Source organism: Petromyzon marinus, unplaced genomic scaffold (assembly GCF_048934315.1).
Source record: "Petromyzon marinus isolate PM22_M1 ecotype Great Lakes invasive population unplaced genomic scaffold, UKy_Petmar_22M1.pri1.0 PM_Scaffold_38, whole genome shotgun sequence".
Lineage (NCBI taxonomy): Eukaryota > Metazoa > Chordata > Hyperoartia > Petromyzontiformes > Petromyzontidae > Petromyzon > Petromyzon marinus.
In genome coordinates this window covers 309,527-333,498 of record NW_027423368.1, presented here as the reverse complement: position 1 = coordinate 333,498, position 23,972 = coordinate 309,527, and the positions used below count along the sequence as shown (strand labels likewise).

The 23,972-nt window shown below is 56.3% G+C and overlaps 1 protein-coding gene across 2 annotated transcripts in view; it reads right to left on the bottom strand.

Moving 5' to 3' along the window:
- Positions 1-23,727, bottom strand: part of LOC142923275 (uncharacterized) — a 33,934-nt gene extending 10,207 nt beyond the window's left edge. Inside the window, exons 1-6 of one of the 2 annotated variants that reach the window (XM_076064319.1) lie at positions 22,761-23,727; positions 11,747-11,876; positions 7,768-7,871; positions 4,060-4,112; positions 3,261-3,387; positions 1,761-1,939 (exon numbers count right to left, since the gene is read on the bottom strand). In XM_076064319.1, coding sequence (XP_075920434.1) covers positions 1,761-1,939; positions 3,261-3,387; positions 4,060-4,112; positions 7,768-7,871; positions 11,747-11,876; positions 22,761-23,169 — 1,002 coding nt within the window. In that variant the 5' untranslated portion in view covers positions 23,170-23,727. The remainder of the gene's footprint in view (positions 1-1,760; positions 1,940-3,260; positions 3,388-4,059; positions 4,113-7,767; positions 7,872-11,746; positions 11,877-22,760) is intronic. The other variant, XM_076064320.1, reaches the window with a different exon arrangement.
- Positions 23,728-23,972: the final 245 nt, after the last annotated feature.

Genomic DNA, 23,972 nt, shown 5'->3' with positions numbered 1-23,972 from the left:
TTTAACATCTATTTTGACCACGTAGTTCATGAAGCCTTCAATAGCTGTACCGGGGGAATCTCCATATGGTACAGATATAATGGGAGGCTGATCGATGCCCGGGTGCGGTCAAGGGATGGCTCCCTATTGCTCAACCACGTTATGTATGCTGATGATTTGGTAATAGCTGCTCAGTCAGAGGAGGAGTTGGAGACGCTGCTGCTGAGACTGGAGCGTGCCACTAAGAGGTGGGGCCTTACCATCAGCCCCACCAAAACGAAGCACCTGCCTGGGTATTTTGTACCATCGGACACTCCACTCCCACAACTCCCGATCGGTGATGGGGCAGTTGTAGAGAGAGTGGAGAGTTTCCCATACCTGGGCAGTGTGCTTATGACTGGCTCCAGTTTAACAGCAGAGGTCTCACTCCGAATCAGTCGAGCGGCAATATCTTTTCATCGGTTGCGTAACGCTGTGTGGAAGCTACCTGGTCTGTCGCTCCGCACTAAGCTTCAGGTCTTCTCGGCCACGGTCATTCCCTCCCTTCTCTACGCTTGCGAAACGTGGACCCCCCTAATGGAACATCTTCGCCGGTTAGAAACATTTAGGCTGGCCTGCCTACGATCCATCCTGGGTTTAACCAGACTGGATTGTGTGAGGAGCTCACAAATCCTTGAAAGATCTCGGCAAGGTCCCATCGGTGAGCTCCTCCGGCGGGCAAGGCTGCGATGGCTGGGTGATGTAGCCCGCATGCCCAGCCACCGCATGCCGAAACAGCTTTTGTTCGGCCGGATTGAGGGGGCAAAGCGGGCGCGGCACGGGCTAGTGAAGAGATGGAGTGATGTGGTACAGGAGGACGTGGAGCTGAGTGGGCTTGCCGATGACTGGTACCAGCGGTGTCAAGATCGGCCTCTGTGGAGGAGGCTCGTGAAGGATGCTACTGGGCAGTTGGATGCAGTCGCCCTCCAACAACAACGGAGGGCAGAGAAGCGACGCTCACAACAACGAGCGGAGCGCCGGGTGGCTAAAGCACAGCAGTTGGCACAGTAGGGGGCACAGGTGGTGCATCAGCCAGTCATCTCAGTCAGTCGACCCGTGGCACCTTGGTCTGCCCCGTGACCTCCTGCCAGCGGGCGTTCGACACTTCACGTGGCCTCAGGGTGCACATGGCCTGGCACAAGTGTCGTGGTGACGTCACCGCCACTTAGTGGCGAATGGCGGTTGTTGTTGTTGTTGTCACTGTGTGTGTCACTGTGTGTGTGTGTCTGTGTGTGTGTGTGTGTGTCTGTGTGTGTCTGTGTGTGTGTATGTGTGTGTGTCTGTGTGTCACTGTGTCTGTATGTGTGTGTCTGTGTGTGTGTCTGTGTGTGTGTGTCTGTGTGTGTGTCTGTGTGTGTGTGTCTGTGTGTCTGTGTATCTGTGTGTGTGTGTCTGTGTGTGTCTGTGTGTGTGTCTGTGTGTGTCTGTGTCTGTGTGTGTCTGTGTGTGTGTATGTCTCTGTGTGTCTGTGTGGGTGTGTCTGTGTGTGTGTGACTGTGTATGTCTCTGTGTCTATGTGTGTGTGTGTGTCTGTGTATGTGTGTATGTGTGTCTGTGTGTGTGTGTCTGTGTGTGTCTGTCTGTGTGTGTGTGTGTCTGTGTGTGTGACTGTGTCTGTGTGTGTGTGTCTGTGTGTGTGTGTGTCTGTGTGTGTGTGTCTATGTGTGCATGTGTGTGTCTGTGTGTGTGACTGTGTGTGTCTGTGTGTCACTGTGTGTCTCTGTGTCTGTGTGCGTACTCACGCTGACCACGACCTGCACGTCGTGGTACTGAGCGTGGTAGAAGAGGCAGGCGGCCTCCAGCAGCTGGGCCAGGGCGGGCGACGAGGCCCTCACGTCAGACTCCAGAGCAGAGCAGAAGGCGGAGAGCTGCGAGCCGGCCTCCTCCAGGGAGCGCGACAGGCGGGCACCCCCACCTCGCTCTGGGGGGGGGGGTGAGTGAGTGGGTGAGTGGGTGAGTGAGTGAGTGGGTGAAAGGGAGGGGAGTGAGTGGGTGAGTGAGTGGGTGAGAGAATGAGTGGGTGAGTGAGTGGGTGAGTGAGTGGGTGAGTGAGTGGGTGAGTGAGTGGGTGAGTGAGTGAGTGAAAGGGAGGGGAGTGAGTGGGTGAGTGAGTGGGTGAGAGAATGAGTGGGTGAGTGAGTGGGTGAGTGAGTGAGTGAGAGAGTGGGTGGGTGAGTGAGTGAGTGAGTGGGTGAGTGAGTGGGTGGGTGAGTGAGTGGGTGGGTGGGTGAGTGGGTGGGTGGGTGAGTGAGTGGGTGAGTGAGTGGGTGAGTGAGTGGGTGAGTGAGTGGGTGAGCGAGTGAGTGAGTGGGTGAGTGAGTGGGTGAGTGGGTGAGTGAGTGTGTGGGTGAGTGGGTGAGTGAGTGGGTGAGTGGGTGAGAGAATGAGTGAGTGGGTGAGTGAGTGAGTGAAAGGGAGGGGAGTGAGTGGGTGAGTGAGTGGGTGAGAGAATGAGTGGGTGAGTGAGTGGGTGAGTGAGTGAGTGAGAGAGTGGGTGGGTGAGTGAGTGAGTGAGTGGGTGAGTGAGTGGGTGGGTGGGTGAGTGAGTGGGTGAGTGAGTGGGTGAGTGAGTGGGTGAGTGAGTGGGTGAGCGAGTGAGTGAGTGGGTGAGTGAGTGAGTGAGTGGGTGAGTGGGTGAGTGAGTGAGTGTGTGGGTGAGTGGGTGAGTGAGTGGGTGAGTGGGTGAGAGAATGAGTGAGTGGGTGAGTGAGTGAGTGAGTGGGTGAGTGAGTGAGTGAGTGGGTGAGTGGGTGAGAGAGTGAGTGCGTGGGTGATTGAGTGAGTGAGTGGGTGAGTGAGTGAGAGAGTGGGCGAGTGAAAGTGTGAGTGAGTGGGTGAGTGAGCGAGTGAGTGGGTGAGAGGGAGGAGAGTGAGTGGGTGAGTGGGTGAGTGAGTGAGAGAGTGAGTGAGCGAGTGAGTGAGCGAGTGAGCGTGTGAGTGAGTGAGTGGGTGAGTGAGTGAGTGAGCGAGTGAGTGAGCGTGTGAGTGAGTGAGTGAGAGAGTGAGTGGGTGTGTGGGTGAGTGAGTGAGTGAGTGAATGAGCGAGCGTGTGAGTGAGTGAGCGAGCGAGTGAGTGTGCGTGTGAGTGAGTGAGTGAGTGGGTGAGTGAGTGGGTGAGTGGGTGAGTGAGTGGGTGAGTGGGTGAGTGAGTGGGTGACTGAGTGGGTGACTGAGTGGGTGAGTGAGTGGGTGAGTGAATGAGCGAGCGTGTGAGTGGGTGAGCGTGTGAGCGAGCGAGCCACCTTTGAGCTTGTGGAGTGAGTGACGAGTCCACTGGTCGATGTTCAGAGACCCCAGCTGCTTCTCCTGTATCAGGAGATCTGCCTGCGTGCGGGCGTGGGCTGACAGAGACTCGATCACCGCACGCGGCTGCACGCACACACAAAGACAAAGATCCCCCGTGTAGCCTTAACAGACTGCAGGGGCAAGTGCTGTTAGCGAGCAGCACCTATGAAGGCCGGAACGGCACACGAGGGGGTGGGTGGCCAGCACCACTCCCGGCCGCTTTTGTCTCCCCAGTGGCGATGTTTACTACACACCGCACCAGGTGACTCATTTGAGGCTGAGTCGACCTAGGGGAGGCCCAGGACCGGTTCATAAAATCGTCACCGGTGGTGTTGGCCGTGAGCGGGAGTGGAACCCGGGTCGCCGGGTTCGTAGCTAAGCGTAGCGCTAACCGCTACTACCCCTACCGCCTACCCCACTGAAACAACAACCACCATTCGCTACTGTGGTGGTGACATCACCACGACGCTTGTGCCAGGCTATGTGCACCTTGAGGCCACGCACCCACCCACTCAACCAGCCACCCACTCAACCACCCACCCACACACACAACCACCCACCCACCCAACCACCCAACCACCCACCCGACCACGCACCCACTCAACCACCAACCCACTCAACCACTCAACCACCCACCCACTCACTCACCCGCTCACTCACCCGCTCACTCACCCACTCACTCACCCACTCACCCACTCACTCACCCACCCACTCACTCACTCACCCACTCACTCACCCACCCACCCACCCACTTACCCTAAACTCCGTTAGAATCTTTGTGTTGACAACTTCCTTCTGCGGAGCTCCCACTGCACACAGAGACAGACACACACACAGACACACACACACAGACACACACACAGACAGAAAGACAGACACACAGACACACACAGACACACACACAGACACACACAGACACACACACAGACACACACACACACAAAAACACACAGAAACACACACAGAGACACACACACAGACACACACACACACATAAACACAGAGACACACACAGACACACACACACATAAATACAGAGACACACACACACATAAACACAGAGACACACACAGACACACACGCACAGAAACACACACAGAGACACACAAAGAAAAAGACAAAAGCCAGCCATAAGCACACTACCCAGGTATGGGAAACTCTCCACTCTCTCCACAACTGCCCCATCACCGATTGGGAGTTTTGGGGGTGGAGTGTCCGATGGTACAAAATACCTAGGCAGGTGCTTAGTTTTGGTGGGGCTGATGGTAAGGCCCCACCTCTTAGTGGCACGCTCCAGTCTCAGCAGCAGCGCCTCCAACTCCTCCTCTGAGTGAGCGGCAATTACCAGATCACCGGCATACATAACGTGGTTGAGCAATAGGGAGCCATCCCTTCACCGTACCCCGGGCATCGATCAACCTCCCATTATATCTGTACCATATGGAGATTCCCCCGGTACAGCTACTGAAGGCTTCACGAACTACGCGGTCAAAATAGATGTTAAATAATGTGGCCGTCTAAGGACAGTGCCATCTACATCTGCAGAACGTGAAGAACCAGCGGCATCTACATCTGCGTCAAGAACCAGTAGCATCTACATCTGTAGAACGTGAAGAATCAGTGGCATCTACATCTGCAGAACGTGAACAACCAGTGGCATCTACATTTCCAGAACGTGAAGAACCAGTGGCATCTACAGCACGTGAAGAACCAGTGGCATCTACATCTGCAGAACGTGAAGAACCAGTGGTATCTACATCCGCAGAACGTGAAGAACCAGTGGCATCTACTTCTGCAGAACGTGAAGAACCAGTGGCATCTACATCTGCACAACGTGAAGAACCAGTGACATCTACATCTGTAGAACGTGAAGAACCAGTGACATCTACATCTACAGAACATGAAGAACCAGTGCCATCTACATCTGAAAAACGTGAAGAACCCAGTGGCATCTACATCTGCAGAACGTGAAGAACCAGTGGCATCTACATCTGTAGAACGTGAAGAACCAGCGGCATCTACATCTGTAGAACGTGAAGAACCAGTGGCATCTACATCTGCAGAACGTGAAGAACCAGTGGCATCTACATCTGCAGAACGTGAAGAACCAGTGGCATCTACATCTGCAGAACGTGAAGAACCAGTGGCATCTACATCTGCGGAAAGTGAAGAACCAGTGGCATCTACATCCGCAGAACGTGAAGAACCAGTGGCATCTACATCTGCACAACGTGAAGAACCAGTGGCATCTACATCTGCAGAACGTGAAGAACCAGTGGCATCTACATCTGTAGAACGTGAAGAACCAGCGGCATCTACATCTGTAGAACGTGAAGAACCAGTGGCATCTACATCTGCAGAACGTGAAGAGCCAGTGGCATCTACATCTGCAGAACGTGAAGAACCAGTGGCATCTACATCTGCAGAACGTGAAGAACCAGTGGCATCTACATCTGCGGAAAGTGAAGAACCAGTGGCATCTACATCCGCAGAACGTGAAGAACCAGTGGCATCTACATCTGCAGAACGTGAAGAACCAGTGGCATCTACATCTACAGAACGTGAAGAACCAGTGGCATCTACATCCGCAGAACGTGAAGAACCAGTGGCATCTACATCTACAGAACGTGAAGAACCAGTGGCATCTACTTCTGCAGAACGTGAAGAACCAGTGACATCTACATCTACAGAACATGAAGAACCAGTGGCATCTACTTCTGCAGAACGTGAAGAACCAGTGGCATCTACATCTGCAGAAGGTGAAGAACCAGTGACATCTACATCTACAGAACGTGATAAATCAGTGGCATCTACATCTGCAGAACGTGAAGAACCAGTGGCGTCTACATCTGTAGAACGTGAAGAACCAGTGACATCTACATCTGCAGAACGTGAAGAACGAGTGGCATCTACATCCGCAGAACGTGAAGAACCAGTGGCATCTACATCTGCAGAACCTGAAGAACCAGTGGCATCTACATCCGTAGAACGTGAAGAACCAGTGACATCTACATCTGCGGAAAGTGAAGAACCAGTGGCATCTACATCTACAGAACGTGAAGAACCAGTGGCATCTACATCTACAGAACGTGAAGAACCAGTGGCATCTACATCTACGGAACGTGAAGAACCAGTGGCATCTACATCTGCAGAACGTGAAGAACCAGTGGCATCTACATCTCCAGAACGTGAAGAACCAGTGACATCTACATCTGCAGAACGTGAAGAACCAGTGGCATCTACATCTGTAGAACGTGAAGAACCAGTGGCATCTACATCTACAGAACGTGAAGAACCAGTGGCATCTACATCTCCAGAACGTGAAGAACCAGTGGCATCTACATCTGCAGAACGTGAAGAACCAGTGACATCTACATCTGTAGAACATGAAGAACCAGTGGCATCTACATCTACAGAACATGAAGAACCAGTGGCATCTACATCCACAGAACGTGAAGAACCAGTGGCATCTACATCTGCAGAACATGAAGAACCAGTGACATCTACATCTGCAGAACGTGAAGAACCAGTGGCATCTACATCTGCAGAACGTGAAGAACCAGTGGCATCTACATCCGCAGAACGTGAAGAACCAGTGGCATCTACATCTGCAGAACCTGAAGAACCAGTGGCATCTACATCCGTAGAACGTGAAGAACCAGTGACATCTACATCTGCGGAAAGTGAAGAACCAGTGGCATCTACATCTACAGAACGTGAAGAACCAGTGGCATCTACATCTACGGAACGTGAAGAACCAGTGGCATCTACATCTGCAGAACGTGAAGAACCAGTGGCATCTACATCTCCAGAACGTGAAGAACCAGTGACATCTACATCTGCAGAACGTGAAGAACCAGTGGCATCTACATCTGTAGAACGTGAAGAACCAGTGGCATCTACATCTACAGAACGTGAAGAACCAGTGGCATCTACATCTCCAGAACGTGAAGAACCAGTGGCATCTACATCTGCAGAACGTGAAGAACCAGTGACATCTACATCTGTAGAACATGAAGAACCAGTGGCATCTACATCTACAGAACATGAAGAACCAGTGGCATCTACATCCACAGAACGTGAAGAACCAGTGGCATCTACATCTGCAGAACATGAAGAACCAGTGACATCTACATCTGCAGAACGTGAAGAACCAGTGGCATCTACATCTGCAGAACGTGAAGAACCAGTGGCATCTACATCCGTAGAACGTGAAGAACCAGTGGCATCTACATCCGTAGAACGTGAAGAATCAGTGGCATCTACATCTGCAGAACGTGAAGAACCAGTGGCATCCACGTCTACCTGGAGAAGCTTTGTCCCTGTGAACATCATAGGCGGTGCTGCTACTCGCTATGAACAGCACTTGCCCCTGCAGGCCTGCTGGAGGCTACCTGGGGGACATTTGTGCGTGTGTGGAGGCTATCTGGGGGATCTTTGTCTGTCTGTGTGTGTGTGCCCTACCCAGGGCGGCTCTCAGCTGGCTGATGATCTCTTTGGGATAAGTTCTCCGCTGTTCCCAGATGGTGACAATCCGCTCCACGGCTTTCCTAAGCCCGGCATCTCCTCTGCATCCAGCAGCAACAACAAACATCATCACAATCAGCACCACAGTCATCACTACCATCATCACCACCATCATCATCACAGCAACCACCACAACCACCACAAACGCAACCACGGGGAGAGCCTCGATAAGGCTCGGGGAGACACGGGGGAGAGACACGGGGAGACACGGGGAGAGACACGGGGAGAGACACGAGGAGAGACACGGGGAGAGACACGGGGAGAGACACAGGGAGACTCGGGGAGACATGGGGGAGACACGGGGGAGACACGGGGAGACACGGGGGAGACTCGGTGAGACACAGGGGGAGACACGGGGGAGACACGGGGGAGACACAGAGGGGAGACATGGGGAGACACGGGGAGAGACACAGGGAGACACGGGGGAGACACGGGGAGAGACACAGGGGAGACACGGGGAGACACGGGGAGACTCGATAAGGCTCGGGGAGACACGGGGCAGACTCGGGGAGACACGGGGGAGACACAAGGGAGACACAGGGGAGACTCGGGGAGACACAGGGGAGACACGGGGAGGCACGGTGAGACTCGGTGAGACACAGGGGGAGACACGGTGAGACTCGTGGAGAGACATGGGGAGAATCGGGGAGACACGGGGGAGACACGGGGAGACACGGGGGAGACACGGGGAGACATGGGGGAGACACGGGAGAGACTTGAGGGAAACACGGGGAGAGACACGGGGAGACACCGGCGAGACACGGGGAGACACGGGGAGACACGGTGAGACACGGTGAGACTTGGGTGAGACTCACGGTGAGACACACGGTGAGACACAGGGTGAGACACAGGGTGAGACACAGGGTGAGACACAGGGTGAGACACGGTGAGACACGGTGAGACACAGGGTGAGACACACGGTGAGTCACAGGGTGAGACACACGGTGAGACACACGGTGAAACACAGGGTGAGACACACAGTGAGACACACAGTGAGACACACAGTGAGACACACAGTGAGACACACGGTGAGACACACGGTGAGACACACAGTGAGACACACAGTGAGACACACAGTGAGACACACAGTGAGACACACAGTGAGACACACGGTGAGACACACGGTGAGACACACGGTGAGACACACGGTGAGACACACAGTGAGACACACAGTGAGACACACAGTGAGACACACAGGTGAGACACACGGTGAGACACACAGTGAGACACACGGTGAGACACAGGGCGAGACACACGGTGAGACACAGGGTGAGACACAGGGTGAGACACAGGGTGAGACACAGGGTGAGACACGGTGAGACACGGTGAGACACACGGTTGAGACACGCAGAGACACAGTGAGACACGGTGAGACTCGGTGAGACTCGGTGAGACTTGAGGGAGACACGGTGAGACACAGATGCACGGTGAGACACGGTGAGACACGGTGAGACACGGGGGAGACACGGTGAGTCACGGTGAGACACGGTGAGACACAGGGTGAGACACACGGTGAGACACACGGTGAGACACCACACGGTGAGACACACGGTGAGTCACACGGTGAGACACCACACGGTGAGACACACGGTGAGACACACGGTGAGACACACGGTGAGACACCACACAGTGAGACTCACACGGGTGAGACACACGGTGAGACACACGGTGAGACACCACAGGGTGAGACACACGGTGAGACACGGTGAGACACACAGTGAGACACACAGTGAGACACACGGTGAGACCCACGGTGAGACACACGGTGAGACACACGGTGAGACACACACGGGTGAGACACAGGGTGAGACACAGGGTGAGACACGGGGTGAGACACGGGGGTGAGACACCACAGGGTGAAACACACGGTGAGACACAGGGTGAGACACACGGTGAGACACAGGGTGAGACACACGGTGAGACACAAGGTGAGACACACGGTGAGACACAGGGTGAGACACAGGGTGAGACCACAGGGTGAGACACAGGGTGAGACTCACGGTGAGACACACGGGTGAGAAACACGGTGAGACACCACAGGGTGAGACACACGGTGAGACACAGGGTGAGACACAGGGTGAGACACACGGTGAGACACAGGGTGAGACACAGGGTGAGACTCACGGTGAGACACACGGTGAGAAACACGGTGAGACACCACAGGGTGAGACACACGGAGAGGACAAGGGTGAGACACACGGTGAGACACAGGGTGAGACACAGGGTGAGACACAGGGTGAGACACCACAGGGTGAGACACACGGTGAGACACAGGGTGAGACACACAGTGAGACACACGGTGAGACACACGGTGAGACACAGGGTGAGATACACGGTGAGACACAGGGTGAGACACAGGGTGAGACACACGGTGAGACACACGGGTGAGACACACGGTGAGACACAGGGTGAGACACAGGGTGAGACACACGGTGAGACACAGGGTGAGACACAGGGTGAGACACAGGGTGAGACACAGGGGTGAGACACACGGTGAGACACACGGTGAGCCTCACGGTGAGACACAGGGTGAGACACACGGTGAGACACCACACGGTGAGACACACGGTGAGACACACGGTGAGACACACGGTGAGACACACGGTGAGACACACGGTGAGACACAGGGTGAGACACACGGTGAGACACACGGTGAGACACACGGTGAGACACACGGTGAGACACACGGTGAGACACACGGTGAGACACAGGGTGAGACACACAGTGAGACACACGGTGAGACACCACACGGTGAGACACACAGTGAGACACACGGTGAGACACAGAGTGAGACACGGGGTGAGACACGGTGAGACACCACACGGTGAGACACACAGTGAGACACAGGGTGAGACACACGGTGATACACTACACGGTGAGACACACGGTGAGACACAGGGTGAGACACACGGTGAGACACTACACGGTGAGACACACGGTGAGACACACGGTGAGACACACGGTGAGACACAGGGTGAGACACACGGTGAGACACACAGTGAGACACAGGGTGAGACACACGGTGAGACACACGGTGAGACACAGGGTGAGACACACAGTGAGACACACGGTGATACACACGGTGAGACACACGGTGAGACACACGGTGAGACACACGGTGAGACACAGGGTGAGACACCACACGGTGAGGACACAGGGTGAGACACACGGTGAGACACACGGTGAGACACCACACGGTGAGACACAGGGTGAGACACACGGTGAGACACAGGGTGAGACACACGGTGAGACACACGGTGAGACACCACACGGTGAGACACCACAGGGTGAGACACACAGTGAGACACACACGGTGAGACACAGGGTGAGACACCACACGGTGAGACACACGGTGAGACACACGGTGAGACACACGGTGAGACACACGGTGAGACACAGGGTGAGACACACGGTGAGACACACGGTGAGACACACACGGTGAGACACAGGGTGAGACACCACATGGTGAGACACACGGTGAGACACAGGGTGAGACACCACACGGTGAGACACCACACGGTGAGACACAGGGTGAGACACACACGGTGAGACACCACACGGTGAGACGCACGGTGAGACACGGGGGAGGCACGGGGTGAGACACACGGTGAGACACACGGTGAGACACAGGGTGAGACACCACACGGTGAGACACCACACGGTGAGACACGGGGGAGGCACGGGGTGAGACACACGGTGAGACACAGAGACACACAGTGAGACACCACAGGGTGAGACACACGGTGAGACACACGGTGAGACACACGGTGAGAGACACGGTGAGACACCACATGGTGAGACACACGGTGAGACACACGGTGAGACACACGGTGAGACACCACACGGTGAGACACCACACGGTGAGACACACGGTGAGACACAACACGGTGAGACACGGGGGAGGCTGTAGGTTCACCGCGCAAGTGCCATGGCCTCCGGCAGGACGCCGGCGAAGGCGTCCCGGTATGCGAGGGCATCGCGACGCTTGCATGTCTGGACCACGTCGTTAGCCACGTAGAGCAGAGTCAGGCGGTGAGAGACACTCGCTGTGGTGGGAGAGACACGGGGGGGGGAGACACCACGTCGTTAGCCATGTAGAGCAGAGTGAGGCGGTGAGAGACACTCGCTGTGGTGGGAGAGACACGGGGAGAGAGACACGGGGGGGGAGACATCACGTCGTTAGCCATGGGGAGAGAGACAGAGAGACAGAGAGAGAGACACGGGGGGGAGACACGGGGGAGAGAGAGAGACACGGGGGGAGAGACATCACGTCGTTAGCCATGGAGAGAGAGACAGAGAGAGACAGAGAGACAGAGACACGGGGAGAGAGACACCACGTCGTTAGCCACGGAGAGCAGAGTCAGGCGGTGAGAGACACTCGCTGTGGTGGGAGAGACACGGGGGGGGGAGAGAGACACGGGGGGGGAGACATCACGTCGTTAGCCATGGGGAGAGAGACAGAGAGACAGAGAGAGAGACACGGGGGGGGAGACACGAGGGAGAGAGAGAGACACGGGGGAGAGAGAGAGACACGGGGGGAGAGACACGGGGGAGAGAGAGAGACACGAGGGAGAGAGAGAGACACGGGGGGAGAGACACCACGTCGTTAGCCACGTAGAGCAGAGTCAGGCGGTGAGAGACACTCGCTGTGGTGGGAGAGACACGGGGGGGGAGAGAGACACGGGGGGGGAGACATGGGGGTGGAGAGACACGGGGGGGAGAGAGACACGGGGGTGGAGACACGGGGGGAGAGACACGGGGGGAGAGACACGGGGAGAGAGACACGGGGGGAGAGACACGGGGGGGAGAGACACGGGGAGAGAGACACGGGGGGAGAGACACGGGAGGAGAGACACGGGGAGAGAGACGTCACGTCGTTAGCCATGGGGAGAGAGACAGAGAGACAGAGAGAGAGACACGGGGGGGGAGACATCACGTCGTTAGCCATGGAGAGAGAGACAGAGAGAGACAGAGAGACAGAGACACGGGGAGAGAGACACGGGGGGAGAGACACGGGGGGAGAGACACGGGGGGAGAGACACGGGAGGAGAGACACGGGGGGGGAGACATCACGTCGTTAGCCATGGAGAGAGAGACAGAGAGAGACAGAGAGACAGAGACACGGGGAGAGAGACATCACGTCGTTAGCCATGGGGAGAGAGACAGAGAGACAGAGAGACACAGGGGGGGAGAGAGACACGGGGGAGAGAGACACCACGTCGTTAGCCACGTAGAGCAGAGTGAGGCGGTGAGAGACACTCGCTGTGGTGGGAGAGACACGGGGGGGGAGAGAGACACGGGGCGAGGAGACATCACGTCGTTAGCCATGGGGAGAGAGACAGAGAGACAGAGAGACACAGGGGGGGAGAGAGACACGGGGGTGGAGACACGGGGGTAGAGACACGGGGGGGAGAGAGACACGGGGGTGGAGACACGGGGGGAGAGACACGGGGGGAGAGACACGGGGGGAGAAACACGGGGAGAGACACGGGGAGAGAGACATCACGTCGTTAGCCATGGGGAGAGAGACAGAGAGAGAGACACGGGGGGGGGAGACACGGGGGGGAGAGAGACACGGGGGTAGAGACATGGGGGGAGAGACACGGGAGGAGAGACACGGGGAGAGAGACATCACGTCGTTAGCCATGGGGAGAGAGACAGAGAGACAGAGAGAGACACGGGGGGGGGGGGACACGGGGGGGAGAGAGACACGGGGAGAGAGACAGAGAGACAGAGAGACAGAGAGAGACACGGGGAGAGAGACATCACGTCGTTAGCCATGGGGAGAGAGACAGAGAGAGACACAGGGGGGGAGAGAGACACCACGTCGTTAGCCATGGGGAGAGAGACAGACAGAGAGAGACACAGGGGGGGAGAGAGACACCACGTCGTTAGCCACGTAGAGCAGAGTCAGGCAGTGAGAGACACTCGCTGTGGTGGGAGAGACACGGGGGGGGGGGGAGAGAGACACGGGGCGGGGAGACATCACGTCATTAGCCATGGGGAGAGAGACAGACAGAGAGAGACAGTGGGAGAGACAGAGACATGGGGAGAGATACAGACAGAGAGAGACAGACAGAGACACGGGGTGGAGAGAGACACCACGTCATTAGCCATGGGGAGAGAGACAGAGAGACAGAGAGAGAGAGACAGAGAGACAGAGAGAGACACGGGGGGAGAGACATCACATCGTTAGCCACGTAGAGCAGAGTGAGGCGGTGAGAGACACTCGCTGTGGTGGGAGAGACACGGGGGGGGAGACACGGGGGGGGGGGGAGACATCACGTCGTTAGCCATGGAGAGAGAGACAGACAGAGAGACAGACAGAGAGAGACAGTGGGAGAGGACAAAGACATGGGGAGAGAGACAGACAGAGAGAGACAGAGAGAGACAGAGAGAGACAGAGACAGAGAGAGACACGGGGTGGGGAGAGACACGGGGGGGGGAGACACGGGGGGGGGAGACACAGGGGGAGAGACACGGGGGGGAGAGACACGGGGGGGAGAGACACGGGGGGAGAGACACGGGGGGAGAGACACGGGGGGAGAGACACGGGGGGGGGGAGAGACACGGGGGGGAGAGACACGGGGGGGAGAGACACGGGTGGGGGGAGAGACCGGGGGAGAGAGACACGGGGGGGAGAGAGACACGGGGGGGGGAGAGACACGGGGGGGGGAGAGACACGGGGGGAGAGACACGGGGGGAGAGACACGGGGGGAGAAAGGAACGGGGGGAGAGACACGGGAGAAAGGGGGGAGAGACACGGGGGGGGGGAGAGACACGGGGGGAGAGAGACACGGGGGGGGGGGGGGAGAGAGACACGGGGAGGGAGAGACACGGGGGGAGAGAGACACGGGGGGAGAGAGACACGGGGGGAGAGAGACACGGGAGGGAGAGACACGGGGGGGAGAGACACGGGGGGAGAGACACGGGGGGGGGGGAGAGACACGGGGGAGAGAGACACGGGGGGGAGAGAGACACGGGGGGGGGAGAGACACGGGGGGAGAGACACGGGGGGAGAGACACAGGGGGAGAGACACGGGGGGAGAGACACGGGGGGGGAGAGACACGGGGGGAGAGACACGGGGGGAGAGACACGGGGGGAGAGACACGGGGGGAGAGACACGGGGGGAGAGACACGGGGGGAGAGACACGGGGGGAGAGACACGGGGGGAGAGACACGGGGGGAGAGACACGGGGGGAGAGAGACACGGGGGGGGGGGGGAGAGAGACACGGGAGGGAGAGACACGGGGGGAGAGAGACACGGGGGGAGAGAGACACGGGAGGGAGAGACACGGGGGGAGAGAGACACGGGGGGAGAGAGACACGGGGGGAGAGAGACACGGGGGGAGAGAGACACGGGGGGGGAGAGACACGGGGGGGGGGGAGAGACACGGGGGGAGAGACACGGGGGGCGAGAGACACGGGGGGGGAGAGACACGGGGGGAGAGACACGGGGGGGGGGGGAGAGACACGGGGGGAGAGACACAGGGGGAGAGACACGGGGGGGGGAGACACGGGGGGGAGAGACACGGGGAGAGAGACAGAGAGAGAGAGAGACAAGAGAGAGAGACATGGGGAGAGAGACATGGGGAGAGAGACAGAGAGAAAAAGAGAGAGACATGGAAGAGAGACATGGGGAGAGAGACATGGGGAGAGAGACATGGGGAGAGAGACAGAGAGAGAGACAGAGAGAGAGAGACATGGGGAGAGAGACAGAGAGAGACAGAGAGAGACAGAGAGAGAGACATGGGGAGAGAGACAGAGAAAGAGAGAGACAGAGAAATAGACATGGGGAGAGAGACAGTGGGAGAGAGACAGAGACAAAAAGAGAGACATTGGGAGAGAGACATGGGGAGAGACAGAGAGAGACAGAGAGACATGGGGAGAGAGAGACATGGGGAGAGAGACAGAGAGAGAGGGACATAGAGAGACAGAGAGAGACATGGGGAGAGAGACAGAGAGAGAGACATAGGGAGAGAGACAGAGACAGACATGGGGAGACAGACAGAGAGAGACATGGGGAGAGACATGGGGAGAGAGACAGAGACATGGGGAGAAAGACATGGGGAGAGAGACATAGAAAAAAAGAGAGAGACATGGGGAGAGAGACAGAGACAGAGAGAGAAACAGAGAGACAAAGATAGAGACATGAGGAGAGAGACAGAGACAAAGAGAAAGACATGGGGAGAGACATGGGGAGAGAGACAGAGAGAGACATGGGGAGAGAGACAGAGATAGACATGGGGAGACAGACAGAGAGAGACATGGGGAGAGCCATGTGGAGAGAGACATGGGGAGAGAGACAGAGAGAGACATGGGGAGAGACATGGGGAGAGACATGGGGAGAGAGACATGGGGAGAGAGACAGAGAGAGAGACAGGGGGAGAGAGACAGAGAGACATGGGGAGAGAGAGAGACACACAGAGAGAGACAGAGAGAGACATGGGGAGAGAGAGGGAGACACGGGAAGACAGTGGGAGAGAGAGATGTGGAGAGAGACAGAGAGAGACATGGGGAGAGAGACAGAGAGAAAGACATGGAGAGAGAGAGACATGGGGAGAGAGACATGGGGAGAGAGACAGAGAGACACATGGGGAGAGAGACAGAGAGAGACGGGGAGAGAGACAGAGAGAGACATTGGGAGAGAGACATTGGGAGAGAGACATGGGGAGAGAGACAGAGAGAGAGACAGAGAGAGGGGGAGAGAGACAGAGAGACAATGGGAGAGAGACAGAGAGAGACATGGGGAGAGAGACAGAGAGAGAGACACCGTCACCATCACCAGCATCACCACCAGCATCACCACCATCACCACCACCATCACCACCACCATCACCACCACCATCACCACCACCATCACCACCACCACCACCATCACCACCACCATCACCACCACCACCATCACCACCACCACCATCACCACCATCACCACCACCATCACCACCACCACCATCACCATCACCACCACCATCACCACCACCATCACCACCACCATCACCACCACCATCACCACCACCATCATCACCACCATCACCACCATCACCACCACCACCATCACCCCTACCATCACTGCCTTAACAGACTGTTGGGGCAAGTGCTGTTAGCGAGCACCTATGAAGGCCGGAACGGCACACGAGGGGGTGGGTGGCCAGCACCACGCCCGGCCGCCTTTGTCTCCCCAGTGGCAATGTTCACTACACACCGCACTAGGTAATTAGTTTGAGGCCGAGTCGACCTAGGGGAGGCCCAGGACCGGTTCAGGATAATAGTCACCGGTGCACCACCTGTGCCCCCTACTGTGCCAACCTGCTGTGCTTTAGCCGCCCGGCGCTCCGCTCATTGTTGTGAGCGTCGCTCCTCCGCCCTCCGCTGTTGTTGCTGAGGCGACTGCCTCCAGCTGCCCAGTAGCCTCGCGGTGCACCTAGCCTGGCACTGCCCTGCAGCAGCGTTCATCACGAGCCTCCTCCTCCACAGAGGCCGATCTTGACACCGCTGGTACCGGTCATCGGCAAGTCCACTCAGCTCCACGTCCTCCTGTACCACATCACTCCATCTCTTCTCTAGCCCGTGCCACTCTCTCACTCACCCACCCACTCACCCACCCACCCAATCACTCACCCACTCACTCACTCACCCACCCATCCACCCATCCACTCACCCACCCATACAATCACTCACCCACTCACTCACTCACCCACCCGCCCACCCACCTGCCCACCCACCCACTCACCCACCCGCCCACCCACCCGCTTACCCACCCGCCCACCCACCCGCTCACCCACCCGCCCACCCACCCGCTCACCCACTACTGTTACCACTACAACTACCACCACCACCACTACCACCACAACTACCACCACCACTACCACCACAACTACCACCACCACTATCACCACCACAACTACTACTATCACTACCACCACCACAACTACTACTATCACCACCACCACTACTACCACCACCACTACAACCACAAACACCACCACTATCACTACTGTTCCCACTACAACTACCACCACAACTACCACCACCACCACTATCACCACTATCACTACTGTTACCACTACAACTACCACCACAACTACCACCACCACTATCACCACTATCACTACTGTTACCACTACAACTACCACCACCACTACCACCACTATCACTACTATCACTACTGTTACCACTACAACTACCACCACCACCACTACAACCACAACTACCACCACCACTATCACTACTGTTACCACTACAACTACCACCACTACCACCACAACAACCACCACCACTATCACTACTATCACTACTGTTACCACTACAACTACCACCACCACTAGCACTATTATCACTACTGTTACCACTACAACTACCACCACAACTAGCACTACTATCACTACGGTTACCAACACCACCACTACTACCACAACTACTACTATCACAACCACCACTACCACCACAACTACCACCACCGCTATCACTACTATCACTACTGTTACCACTACCACCACAACTACCACCACCACTATCACTACTATCACTATTGTTACCACCACCACCACTACTACCACCACTACCACCGCTACCACCACCACTATCACCACCACTATCACTACTATCACTACTGTTACCACTACAACTACCACCACAACTACCACCACCACTAGCACTACTATCACTACGGTTACCACCACCACCACTACCACCACCACTACTATCACTACTGTTACCACAACTACCCACGCCACTACCACCACAACTACCACCACTACCACAACTACTACTATCACAACTACCACCACCACTACCACCACAACTACCACCACCACTATCACTACAATCACTACTGTTACCACTACAAATACCACCACAACTACCACCACCACTACCACCACCACCACCACTACAACCACAACTACCACCACTAGCACTACTATCACTACTGTTACCACTACAACTACCACCACAACCACCACCACCACTAGCACTACTATCACTACGGTTACCACCACCACCACTACTACCACCACCACTACTATCACTACTGTTACCACAACTAACCACGCCACTACCACCACAACTACCACCACAACTACTACTATCACAACTACCACCACCACTACCACCACAACTACCACCACCACTATCACCACCACAACTACTACTATCACTACCACTACCACCACCACAACTACTATCACTACCACCACTACTATCACCACTACTATCACCACTACTATAACTACTATCACTACGGTTACCACCACCACCACTACTACCACCACTACTATCACTACTGTTACCACAACTACCCACGCCACTACCACCACAACTACCACCACCACTACCACAACTACTACTATCACAACTACCACCACCACTACCACCACAACTACCACCACCACTATCACTACTATCACTACTGTTACCACTACAAATACCACCACAACTACCACCACCACTACCACCACCACCACCACTACAACCACAACTACCACCACTAGCACTACTATCACTACTGTTACCACTACAACTACCACCACAACCACCACCACCACTAGCACTACTATCACTACGGTTACCACCACCACCACTACTACCACCACCACTACTATCACTACTGTTACCACAACTAACCACGCCACTACCACCACAACTACCACCACAACTACTACTATCACAACTACCACCACCACTACCACCACAACTACCACCACCACTATCACCACCACAACTACTACTATCACTACCACTACCACCACCACAACTACTATCACTACCACCACTACTATCACCACTACTATCACCACTACTATAACTACTATCACTACGGTTACCACCACCACCACTACTACCACCACTACTATCACTACTGTTACCACAACTACCCACGCCACTACCACCACAACTACCACCACTACCACAACTACTACTATCACAACTACCACCACCACTACCACCACAACTACCACCACCACTATCACTACTATCACTACTGTTACCACTACAAATACCACCACAACTACCACCACCACTACCACCACCACCACCACTACAACCACAACTACCACCACTAGCACTACTATCACTACTGTTACCACTACAACTACCACCACAACCACCACCACCACTAGCACTACTATCACTACGGTTACCACCACCACCACTACTACCACCACCACTACTATCACTACTGTTACCACAACTAACCACGCCACTACCACCACAACTACCACCACAACTACTACTATCACAACTACCACCACCACTACCACCACAACTACCACCACCACTATCACCACCACAACTACTACTATCACTACCACTACCACCACCACAACTACTATCACTACCACCACTACTATCACCACTACTATCACCACTACTATAACTACTATCACTACGGTTACCACCACCACCACTACTACCACCACTACTATCACTACTGTTACCACAACTACCCACGCCACTACCACCACAACTACCACCACCACTACCACAACTACTACTATCACAACTACCACCACCACTACCACCACAACTACCACCACCACTATCACTACTATCACTACTGTTACCACTACAAATACCACCACAACTACCACCACCACTACCACCACCACCACCACTACAACCACAACTACCACCACTAGCACTACTATCACTACTGTTACCACTACAACTACCACCACAACCACCACCACCACTAGCACTACTATCACTACGGTTACCACCACCACCACTACTACCACCACCACTACTATCACTACTGTTACCACAACTAACCACGCCACTACCACCACAACTACCACCACAACTACTACTATCACAACTACCACCACAACTACCACCACCACTATCACCACCACAACTACTACTATCACTACCACTACCACCACCACAACTACTATCACTACCACCACTACTATCACCACTACTATCACCACTACTATAACTACTATCACTACGGTTACCACCACCACCACTACTACCACCACTACTATCACTACTGTTACCACAACTACCCACGCCACTACCACCACAACTACCACCACCACTACCACAACTACTACTATCACAACTACCACCACCACTACCACCACAACTACCACCACCCTATTCACTACTATCACTCCCTACTACTGTTACCACTACAAATACCACCACAACTACCACCACCACTACCACCACCACCACCACTACAACCACAACTACCACCACTAGCACTACTATCACTACTGTTACCACTACAACTACCACCACAACCACCACCACCACTAGCACTACTATCACTACGGTTACCACCACCACCACTACTACCACCACCACTACTATCACTACTGTTACCACAACTAACCACGCCACTACCACCACAACTACCACCACAACTACTACTATCACAACTACCACCACCACTACCACCACAACTACCACCACCACTATCACCACCACAACTACTACTATCACTACCACTACCACCACCACAACTACTATCACTACCACCACTACTATCACCACTACTATCACCACTACTATAACTACTATCACTACGGTTACCACCACCACCACTACTACCACCACTACTATCACTACTGTTACCACAACAACCCACGCCACTACCAACACAACTACCACCACCACCACTGCCACCACAACTACTATCACAACTACCACCACTACTACCACCACAACTACTACCACCACCACTATCACTACTATCACTACTGTTACCACCACCACTAGCACCACAACTACCACCACCACTATCACTACTATCACCACCACCACTACTATCACCACTGTTAATCACCACCACTGCTATCACCACTACCACTCTCACCACCACTACCACCACCACTACCACCACCACTATCACTACTATCACTACTGTTACCACCACCATCACCACCACTACCACCGCCACCACCACATACTATCACCACTACTATCACCACAACCACCACCACTACTACTATCACCACTACCACCACCCTCACCACTCACCCACCACCCTCACCACTCACCACCACCCTCACCACTCACCACCACCCTCACACTCACCACCACCCTCACACTCACCACCACCCTCACACACACCACCACCCTCACACTCACCACCAACCCTCACCACTCACCACCACCCTCACCACTCACCACCACCCTCACCACTCACCACCACCCTCACCACTCACCACCACCCTCACACTCACCACCACCCTCACCACTCACCACCACCCTCACACTCACCACCACCCTCACCACTCACCACCACCCTCACCACTCACCACCACCCTCACCACTCACCACCACCCTCACCACTCACCACCACCCTCACCACTCACCACCACCCTCACACTCACCACCACCCTCACCACTCACCACCACCCTCACCACTCACCACCACCCTCACCACTCACCACCACCCTCACCACTCACCACCACCCTCACCACTCACCACCACCCTCACCACTCACCACCACCCTCACCACTCACCACCACCCTCACCACTCACCACCACCCTCACCACTCACCACCACCCTCACACTCACCACCACCACCCTCACCACCGTCACACTCACCTCACACTCACCACCACCCTCACACTCACCACCACTCGCCACCACCACCCTCACACTCACCTCACACTCACCACCACTCACCACCACCACCCCCCTCACTCCCACCCCACCTCACCACACTCACCACCACCCCTCACCACCCCCCTCACCACCCCTCACCCCCCCCCCTCACCACCCCCCCCACCCCCCTCACCCCCTCACCACCACCACCACCCCCCCCACCCCCCTCACCCCCTCACCACCACCCCCCCCCACCCCCCTCACCCCCTCACCACCCCCCTCACCCCCCCACCACCCTCACCACCCCCTCACCACCCTCACCACCCCTCACCACCACCCTCACCCCCCTCACCACCCCTCACCACCTTGCCGCAGGCTCCTCAGCCAGGTGCTGGCGGCGTTCCGCGCGGCGACTTCGCAGCGCGGCTCCCGCTGGGCCACGATCCAGGCGGACGCGGCCTGGACCGACTCGGCGCTCGCGCTCAGCGACTCGAGGCGGCGCGACAGCGACTCGGAGGCCACGGAGAGAGACGACGAAGACGAAGACGACGACGAGGTGGTGGTGGTGGACAACGAGGTGGTGGTGGACAACAAGGTGGTGGAGGCGTTGGCGGCTGCGGTGGAGGTCTCGCGTCGAGACGAGCGCGGCGGAGAGGGTGAGCTGGAGGAGGTGGAGGAGGTGGGCGAGGCGGCGGGGTGAGGAGGTGGAGGCGAAGAGGTGGACGACGACGAGGTGGTGTTGGTGGTGATGGAGGTGGTCTGAGACGCCATCGCGGTTGAGCGCTTGGGTTGAGCTGGAACGCGGTGACGTCGCCACGTGAGGCGGAACGCGGTGACGTCACCACGTGAAGCGGTGACGTCACTACGTTAAGTGCGCGCGGAGAGAGACGTCCACTCCGTTGAGGCGGAACGCGGTGACGTCGTCACGTGAGGTAGAACGCGGTGACGTCGCCACGTAAGGTGGAACGCGGTGACGTCGCCACGTAAGGTGGAACGCGGTGACGTCACTACGTTAAGTTCGCGCGGAGAGACGTCACTCCGTTGAGGCGGAACGCGGTGACGTCGCCACGTGAGGTAGAACGCGGTGACGTCGCCACGTGAGGCGGAACGCGGTGACGTCACCACGTGAGGAACGCGGTGACGTCACTACGTTAAGTGCGCGCGGAGAGACGTCGTCACGTGAGGTGGAACGCGGTGACGTCACTACGTTAAGTGCTCGCGGAGAGACGTCGCCACGTGAGGCGGAACGCGGTGACGTCACTACGTGAGGCGGAACGCGGTGACGTCACTACGTTAAGTTCGCGCGGAGGACGTCACTCCGTTGAGGAGGAACGCGGTGACGTCGCCACGTGAGGTGGAACGCGGTGACGTCACTACGTTAAGTGCGCGCGGAGAGACGTCACTCCGTTAAGTTGGAACGCGGTGACGTCACTCCGTTGAGGCGGGACGCGGTGACGTCACTCACTACGTGAGGTGGAACGCGGTGACGTCGCCACGTGAGGCGGAACGCGGTGACGTCACTACGTTAAGTGCGCGCGGAGAGACGTCACTCTGTTGAGGCGGAACGCGGTGAC